The sequence below is a fragment of the Diabrotica undecimpunctata genome, chromosome 4 (genome assembly GCF_040954645.1).
Source record: "Diabrotica undecimpunctata isolate CICGRU chromosome 4, icDiaUnde3, whole genome shotgun sequence".
In the NCBI taxonomy this organism is placed as follows: domain Eukaryota; kingdom Metazoa; phylum Arthropoda; class Insecta; order Coleoptera; family Chrysomelidae; genus Diabrotica; species Diabrotica undecimpunctata.
In genome coordinates, this window is record NC_092806.1 from 151,762,321 (window position 1) to 151,772,719 (window position 10,399).

At 33.2% G+C, this 10,399-nt stretch overlaps 1 protein-coding gene across 1 annotated transcript in view; it reads left to right on the forward strand.

Annotated features, from left to right (window-relative positions):
* The window catches only part of LOC140440216 (uncharacterized), a 32,881-nt gene extending 22,938 nt beyond the window's left edge, over window positions 1-9,943 (forward strand). Inside the window, exon 5 of the mRNA XM_072530571.1 lies at window positions 989-9,943. Coding sequence (XP_072386672.1) covers window positions 989-1,074 — 86 coding nt within the window. The 3' untranslated portion in view covers window positions 1,075-9,943. The remainder of the gene's footprint in view (window positions 1-988) is intronic.
* Window positions 9,944-10,399: the final 456 nt, after the last annotated feature.

Below are 10,399 nucleotides of genomic sequence, written 5' to 3' on the forward strand. Positions count from 1 at the left end.
CCCAGAACGCCCACGATTTAAAAGGTCAAAACAAAAGTGGATAAAACCAACAGTAACACACGTGTCACACGTGTAGTACTAAACCACAAATGACGATTGTCGATTGAGCGGGAACAAAGCGGTCATTATTTTAATAGGAAAAAGCGAGGTAAGTCGACCTAAAACTGCAGAGTTTGAATTTCTATTGCCGTAACTACTAATATATCTCAACATATATCATCAGTTTTCAATTTTGGAGTTAAAACATTTGTGATATGTCAACATATAATGTTTTTCCCTATATTTTTTAACGAGAATAGTGATATATTTTTACATATACCTTTATTCACAATCATATTTTACCCATAACTTTTGATATATTTGCACTTGTATCACTATTCAGAAATATTAATCATAAAATTATATAGGGAAGACTATTATAACTAGACTTATTTCAGTTTTCTCTATAATTTTTTTTCCTGTCTGGCAGATGGAGGCAAAACAAATAGTACTAGAATATTTATAACATTTTTCACTATATTAAATGATATTAAAAATACTTGTATCATGTAACGCAAACAAATAACATCTGCTTGCCTATTAAATTGACTTATATCACTTCACCCTATCAAAGATACATGCATTTGAAAGTGGTATCTATGTTTAACTCATTTTTTACATTTTTCGACTTATATCACTTTTCCCCAACACCCGCCAAATATTCCCAGCGTCGCTCTGAATTGCTTGTTTAAGCTTGGGTATACAGTTTACTTATCATCGCTATCGACATTCACTAATACTTTAGAAGGTTTTGTATATATTTCTGTACAAAAACATGTTTTTCGCTTTTAATTGTATAGCCGTTTAGGCATCAAAAATCAAAAGATTTAAATAATGTCTCAAAATTGCCCCCACTTGATTATAATATAGTAAACACCGCACACTGTTATGTTGAACGTAATATTTTTCCACAGATATGATTATAGGATTTAATATTATCTGTTTCTAGGTACAACCTCTCAGGCACTACACCTACAAGTGCCTGCTCCTATTGCTTCCAATAATATGACTATTTCGTCTTGTATTCTTCCCTAAACACTTTACAAATCAGTCGAAAATTCTAGTACTAAATGTGATGAAAAAAAGAAGAAGGAAAACTACAAAAAATTGGCGTGGTAATTTTTGGCTGTGATATTTTTTATTTGTAAAAGATTAGCTATGACGTAGATTTGATCTACTTTAAAATTTAATAGGATGTAGTTTAGACTTTTGACAAGACAAAATCAAAATGAAATTCAAAATTTGGCTGTTAGAGTTTTTTATATATGTATTGAGTGTCTAAAAAATATAATATACCTACTTAGTCGTATATGTGTGTACTACAATATTATTAAAGACACAGGATCGTCAATGAATACTTTTATTTCAATCGAATATTATAATTTATAATATAACGAGCTGCAAACTTTATTTATATATAAAGAATAATTTTTAAAATGTAAGACATTCAATACATATTTGTAATTGATTCAAAATTAACATAAAACATAATGCCATCTTGTTTTGTGATATTCCTTGCTACTACTGCTTCGTCTACATAGAACAAAATGCTTTTTAATCTTTTTAGCACTTTTCTCATTGTATTATTAATGTGTATGATATTAAAATGTATTAGTAACAAGGGGAGGGGGCTCAATGCGCCTCCCTGGCCGATCCCATTCCCAGCCGCATGTGTATAAGGTCTTAAACCAACCAAAATGTACTGGTGCATATGAAAATGACATAGCACTTTTTTCTACATCTTTTTATTAGGTCTACGGTCTATGCATTTTCGGATAACGCTTTTCTGCATCGTAAAATACCAGATGATTCTCAATTATTTAGAAGTTGATGAAAATTATGTTTATCTTACACGCGTTTCTCTTACCAATCTACTCTATAACGGCATCTTTGTATGTTGTTTAGTTTTTACTCTTTTAGCTACTATAATCATCTCATCAATGCCATCGCAAATCTTTGTGGGTCCAGTCACTATTTTCTACTGCACCTGACCTAACCTAACCCCATTTTTTTCAAATCCTTTCTGACTGCATCTTTTCACCTCTCTTTTACTAGGCCGTCTTACAGTTCTTCCCATCTGCTCTGTCCTAAAACACTGCTCTTTCCCAATTGCAGCAAAAGATCTGTTTCCCCCATTATTTGCATTTCAACTACCAGTTTTACTTTCGCATTATGGATTGAACCTTTTTTTTTTGTTGTCCTTCTTCCAATGCATCTCTCTGCTGCTTATAGAATAACTCTTTTTATGGAATGCCATTTCTGATCTATATCTACCCTTTCATTTTCATTTACTTAGTTACTATAATACTAATATTTATGTAGGTAGGTTGTATTTTCATCAGTCCTGGTTTTAATATTATCATTATCACTAAACCAGTTTTGTCCACTCTGTACATTGCTCTTAACAAACATTCAATTACTGCTACATTTATGGAGAAGTAATTGAATGGTCGCCCTTAGTTTATATTATAAAGTCTGTATTACATTCAATGTGACTTAACTGTCAATTGTCACATATTTATTTCTCCCACTTACTTCCTATACTGTCATACCTATTCATCGATATAATATACTGGCATATTATATCGATCTAGCAGTTTTATTTATCTGATACCAAAAATATATATGTAATGTTAATTTTGGACCAATTTAATATTTATTTTTCTTTTATGTATACCAATTAAGTACTAGAATTCTAAAAAAGCAGAGTATAAAAATATGTAGTAGATATGACGCCCTAGTCACTTTTTGAGGCTACCTCATTTACTCGATTGTGATAAATAAAAAGCAAAATAACTAAGGTACTCTGTGCGTTTCCTTTTTACAATATGTATGGTATGGTACAAAAATTTGCTTTAAATAATAGTACAAAGACAAGTTGTGTTAATTGAGCGTATGCATTTTAAGTTCCTTTTTATTGTTGTTTCTGTTTTATTTTTGAACGCTGTGTAAATCGTAGGTTTGATAAAACAGGTTGGATGTTTTTTTAGAGTATGACACGTTTGAAGGTTGTTCGTCCATCAAGATTCTACTTAACAGGGTTTAATGAAACCGAATTCATATTAAAAAAAATTAGAATTATTGCTTAGAGCGTGGAGGAATACAAGGTTGGAACTCCAAGAAATGAATATACATCCAACACAAATTATAACAACGCATAGTCCTACAGATTATACAAAATGTTTAAAGATCTTAGATATAATTATACTATCAGAGGAACACTCCTGACCTAGAGCTTCTGCTAGAGAGTTCGAGATATTTTAACTATATCTTTCTTGTTCGTATTTACCACAATTTGTTAAAAAGTGTTCTACTGTTAATCTGTTCTACTACTAATCAGATATGGGTGGGTTATTCTTTGTGAAAAGGTAAGAGTGTGTTAACTTAATATGTCCTAGACATAGACGCGCAAGCACAATTTGTTCACGCCTGTTAAGCGACGATGGAATCCACTGGGAAACATTACTCTTGATCTTATTAAGCTTAGAATTATTTTGAGACCACTCATTTCGCCACAAACACAACTTTATTTTTAAAATAAGCTTTCAAGTCACTGTTGTCTATCGGCTCCGAATAATTGCTTAAAATTGCCTGTCGTGCATTCCTGTCAGCTTCTTCGTTTCCCGTTATTCCGACGTGTGAGGGTACCCACAAAAATTGAACTCTTCTTCCATGTTGATAAGCTTGGGACAGCTGGTATTTTAGTAACTTTTCAAAAGGACGTTTCGGAAAAATATGTTTGAATGAGTTTTGAGAGCTAATGAAATCTGTTATAATCAGAGCTTTTGTGAAGGTAAGCTCATTAAAAAGTTTCACAGCACGGTATATAGCTTAGAGCTTAGCTGAATATGTGCTACATACTGGGGGTAGACGGAAAAAAAGATTGTTTTCTAAGGAAACGATTGATGCCCTACTCCGTCTTCGGACTTGGATGCATCTGTATAGATTTAATAGTAGTCGGGGTACTTTTCTAAGAGGGCTTCGAACTTTAGTCGAATGTGTGAGTTGTTTGTACTGGATTTATCAAAATGGATCAGAGATGTATCACAGATTGGTAAATATTGATCAGCCAAGGCTCAGGATATTTAATATCCGAGGAGAAAACATCCGGAAAGTTAGTGTTTAGATTTTGAAGTATGGATTTAATTCTTTCGTAATATGGTTTTTTAGTATAGCGAATATCTTGGAATTTGTTTACATATTTATTTGTAAAAGTATTTTGATATATTGGTTTTGAGATATTACAAGCGACTGAGGCTGCATGTGATAGAGTGAGGAACATGCGGCGGTGATGTAGCGGTGGTTCTCCTAAAAGAGCATAAATGCCGGGTACCGGGGAAGTTGGAAAAGCCCCTGTAATTACTGATTAGCAGTGGAATAGGCAAGTGCTCCATAATCTAGTTTAGAACGCATTAAAGATTTATACAGAAGAAGTAGAGTGGATTGATCTGAGCCCCAGTTTTTGTTACAAAGAGTTCTTAATACATTTAATCTTTTATTACAAGAAAGGATAAGTTGTGAGATGTGATCTTTCCATGTAAGCTTTGAATCAAAGATTAAAACCAAGGATTTGTAATGTTCTCTAAACTCCAGCTGTTTCTCATAGATTCTGAGGGTTGGGGGTTGTGGCAAGGAGCTTGAAGAGAATGCAACTCTCATTGATTTTTCTATTGAAAATTGAAAGCCTGTAAGGTGAGACCAATTTTCGAGATTGTCTAAAAAGTTTTGAAGAATTGAGGACATTAAGGAGATATTTTTGCCTTTAATAGATACCACTAGGCCGTCAGCGTATAAACGGGCTTGTAAGGGAGCTTAAATATTTTTGATTATATCACTTATTGCCACTAAAAATAATGTTGGACTGAGCACGGATCCTTGGGGAAGGAATAATATCGTATGCGGCGCACTTTACGATATTTTTAATTTCACAGATTGTGGTTACGCTATGAACTAAAGTAGAACTTACGATTTATTTTACACAACCATTTGGCAGACGCCATATTTTTAAGGCAGATACGCTATTTTACCATAAAATGGAGCTTTCGATTGCTCAGTTTTAATTTAATTTTAAAATAATTTAGTATGTTTTGGTGCTTCGGTTATTTGTATCATGATCGGCGATTAAAACGAACGAATAACATGATTTTATGTAAAACTGTCGCTACTTTACTTTGCAACAAATGATATGTATAAAATTTCATAGGTATATTAAGAGAGGGTTCTGATAACAATAATTCCTGGTACTGCGTTTGAACACGTTTCAAAAAATTCAATTTCAAGCGTAAAGAAAAGAAAACATCCAACCTGTTAATGTTATTAACAACGTTTGAGTTTATTTATTTTTAATATTATTTATATAAAAAAAACTAGAGGTAAATATTATGCTGTTTGACATAGAAAATACAACACTCAGTAAGCGCCAACATATTTTAATAGTTTTTTTATGATAAAATGGGTACATACTTATAGTGTATCAGTTGATAAAAGTTTTCTGAGAATTGGAGTAGTACATAACCTTAAAATTTAGTAATCAGTTTAAGCTCCTCTTAAGGTAATACATTTCTCTACTCAGCGATGCGTACTTCAAACGAGGTGATCTATATATTCCTACGTTATAGAGGTCCAAGCTTGCTGAATCTCATTCCGAAGGTAATGCAAATCCATCGGCGGAGCAGGCAATCTGTCTAACCTTCTGCATATCACAGCCCGTACATATTAAATGGCAGAAAGTTCTGGTCAAGTTTCTGGCCATCGAAGATTAATAGAGAAACATTAAAGCAAGAGCTGCCGTGTAGGAGCTGACATTATCGTATTGGAAAAGAGGGTTTTGTAGTTCCCAAAGATAGGGAACTGTAACGGGTTCTAAGATATTATGAATGTAACCCTGGGCGTTCATGTTTATTTCCAAAAATACTGGACCTACTTCCATATATTATGACACTCCAAACCGTAAGTCCTCTGGTAAACGCTGTCTCACGTTCCACGCAAAATTGAAGTTCTTAACTTTCTCCGCATTTTCGGTGAACCAATTTTAGACTATCCTTGAACTTCAAACAGGATTGAGATAGTAAATACGACTCGATTCCAATCCTGATCCCACTTGAATTCCCAATATACCCCAATGGGGTATTGTAATTTAAGAATAAGAATTTACAAGAAGGAGAATTTGGAGTGAAGTTATTGAACGTACTAATAAAGAATGGCTTAGCTCAGAGGAACAAATTTAAAGGACCAGAGAGATACCAAATATCAAAGAAGAATTCGAGCAACTTTAGAGTCCTTTAACACAAACAATGAAATTAGATAGGACAACTTAGGACAGCTTTAGGACTTTAGAACGATTGTCATTATGGCGTGGTTTGATATCTAGTTTATTATTATTTAAGTTTCTTGCTTAATTTGAGTTGCTTTAATATTTCATGATGGATGAACTAGAATTTCGACAAATGTAAAAATGCTCACTTCTCAAATCGGTCCCAAATTCGCCAGCAGAGATATGCAAAACTGCTACGCACTATCGAGTCTTGACCCGAACTGGTAACCAAAACCAAGATTTCGCTTGTCGCTCAGCCACAGTTGACACCACCAGCGACCTCTTACATTTTAATTTGGGCCATGGGTGTATCTAAGGAGATTTTTAATTGAGCAGCGTGGTAACTGCTACACACTGTCCCACTGGTCCCGTTCTTGGCACCTTCGCTCCTTATGTTTTCGGTTAACGATAAGATGAGGTAAGAGGATTAGGTTCCTGGTCCATAAAAGTAAAACTGTAATACCCGGACATAGAGAATACAACGAATTGAACCTTACAGATGCTGTAGCTAACATTTAAGATCTTAGCAAGCAAATACTTACAGAGAATAAATAAAAAAGTCCTTTTGACCTACTAAAGTTCTTATATTTTGTTTTGAGTTCATTGGTTTTCAGGTCGCTTTTCCTATTAGATTAAATGCTTCTATAGTATCCCTTCTGCTTCCAGCTATGATATAAACTTCGTCAGCAGGCTACTATTTGTAAGCTTTTTGTTATTATCGTTCCCCTGGTGATGACTGTTGATTCTCTATGAATCGAGGTATTCGTACCCAACATGCACTTCGTCTTATCTCCTGGCAAAGAGGATCTCCTTGTCTTATATTTGCAATTCATCTGATGTGGGGGTGCTAATTCTGATTTAATCTTCTCTCTAATGTGCTAATCTTACCAGCTTCCTTAATACTCTTATTCTGCGAAAAGTTTCCACAGCTATTCCTTTCTATATAATTATACACTTCTGAAATCTAAAAAGATTTGATATACGTCGCGATTGCATTCTCAGTTGTTTTCCTAGATATGGATGTTTTTACTGATTTGATTGAATTTTTAAGTCGCTTGTTAAGTAATGAGATCAATTTGGTTCTTACGATATGTTAAATGTTACTGTTGTTAAAAACTTTCGCCTTGGGTATCAACAATTACATGCAATAATATTTAAAACAACTTCTGAAAAATCTTGTGCATAATTTTTACCTCTAGCTCATATCTAAAAAAAATTTAGAAACTATTTTTGCTATTAGCAATTATTCAATTTTTTACTCCGTTATTTTATTGTGTAATGTTAAAACAAAAGTATTAATCTCCGAAGGTAATAACTAAGATATTTATAAGCAATTAAAAATAAAAACCAAGATTAGAGTGTAAAATTTTTAGAATTTGTATACTTTATATTCATATGAAGCTGAAATATTTATAACAGATACTAAACATGTTTTAATATTATATCTATAGGTAGTACTCATTGTAATAATTTAGTGCCATGGTTAAATTCAAGGGTGTTGACAAATTCAATTTAAAATTAGTACTATTTTTATGCATTACCACAAAATATTTCTTGTTGAGCATTTTCCTACGGTCATTTCTCTTTACATGTTACCTAGATTGGTCAGTGGGTCTCCGAAAAGATACTAATAGAATTGTTGCTAAACTCGTGCCCTAGCTTGGTTTCGAAATTTAATATCGTTTCTGAACAGGTTTGGTGTTTATGGCCGACAAAGGGGGCAGCCTGCTGTAAGTCAGAACACAGTTGCTAACGTTTAGACCAGTTGGTCGCACGTGGGAGATGGTAGGCCTTTGCACAAGCCAGACATGAATTTTTACAACCCCGACCATACACTCCACCACACGTACCGTAATACCTTTGTAGTCCCCCACGACTAAATCCGAGCTATGTGAGTATCATGGTTAATAGGACGTCTCCGTATAATGTCCGGGACAATTTGAGGTGGTTAGTATAGGCCGACGGACTAGTAGACGGTTCTTGTTTTATCTTTTCATTGTATTGCATATGCCATCACCGGACCTCGGCTAATTTTCCAGACCCTGAACGCTTGATCAAACACCAGAAGCTCTATATTCAGAAATGGTACCTTCGTGCTATGGTTTTTAGGTATTTTATTAGTATGTATTTTTTTGCCGTTTGTGTGTAGTATTTTTTACATATTTTTTTCTGGCGTTAGGCAAATTTTTTGTTATTTTTATATATTTTTGAGGGTTATGTGGATGAGAGTCAATGGAATGGAGGCGCTTCAGAGTTACTCACATTACTATCCCAGTATTTTAATTCATTTTCAAGCAATTTTTGTTTGGGTGTTCTGTGATTCCATCGGTGCTAGACGTCGTACCCTGTTATCTCTCTGAAGATATGATTTGGTTGTAGTTCAATGAATTTTAGTCTTGTTTTTTTATTAATTATCTCTAGTATCTGATTTGCAGAGTGCCTCTCAATAGGAATCTTTCTGCCACGTATCCACGAACATTTGCTGATTATATCAAATGTTTTTGTGTGCAGCATGTATCTTCTTTCTATTGGTTTTGCATGTCTGTTCCCATATAAAAATGCATATGGCCATAAGAATCATAATCAAAGTCATTAATATCTTAGAGAAAAATGTGTTGTGATTTATAATTGAGCTTCAACAGCTTGGAGAGTTTGGAATAATGATATTTCTCCATTGGTGTCGGTCAACTGTTATATGTGCCGCCTCAATATACTCTTTGTTGAGAAGCGTTATTAATCAGAAGGCGTGATTAATCAAAATTTTAGTTGGTCGATGACAGGTCCCTTCCATATTTTTTAAAATATTTTAATGTCTTCTACTAATGTATTACTGATTACCCCTGTGAACACACTGATTTCATTGGGTTTTTTCCTTTATTTTTTCTCTTCTTGTTTTTCTTCTTTTTTGTTGGTTAAACCTTTACAATTCTTTTGAATGATATAATTAAAATTAATTAAATTGCTCCTTTCTATCCTGTTGTATGCATCCGTACAGTTTTACTAAAAAAGCCAAGGAATTGATGCATCTGTACTTATTAAAATCCATTTCGTTCATAGACTACATACCTCCTAGTTTTCAATTGACTTTTTTTTACTATTTACGCCATTATAGCTATCACTATGTCTGCCGAATTCCTATCGATATTTTATATATTTGAATTCATATCGTACCTATACTATTTAAAACACTGTTGAACCAAACCGAATTGGCACTGAACTATTTAAAACACCCTGAGCATTTGATTAGTTGTAACGTATATTTCTTCTGAAAATAGATTAGTACTAAAAACAGTTGAGTTGTGCAAAATCCCTACGAGATAAAATATTTTTTTATATGTTTGTGAGATTTTCTAGAGTACAAATTTATTCATATAGGAACTCGTATTTCTATATTTGGACGTATCTGCAGTAGAGCCTATTTTGTAATATATAAAACCCTTTTAGTTGGACAATCATGATTTTTTATCGATCCTCAAGGATGTTTTGTCTACTATACATTATATTTATTGATCCAACATTTTGGTATGTAGTAAAATAGCTTCCCATGTATTTGCTTTATATATCTATAATAAACATGTAAGTACATTGAAAAGACTTTTTTATTTTAACAACTTACATTGCTTAAATTTATTTTGTTTTTTTAAGATAGCTTTACAACTAGGCCATACAAGTCCGTCTTGCATGGCATATCTCTTGCCTAGCCGGATCGGTTTACATCGGAGCTATTTTTGTGTAATTTTGAGATACCACTTTCACTGTTGCCAACAGAAGAAATATATCAAAACAATAACTTTAGATATTTCACTTCCAACATTAAATATATTCAAATATAAATCACAAATTATTACATAGAATAAATAACATTTACGCTTACACAATAAGGTTAAGTTTTATTCTAAACTATAAATTTTGTTATATTGGCAACATGTATTTTGACGATAAATTGCATCAAAATAGCATGAAAAATAGAACACGCTCTAATTTTTCGTCTATAGTAGAAGCCTTCGTTAGAGTGCAGTGCAGGTAAGATAGGCAATGTATTTCTTA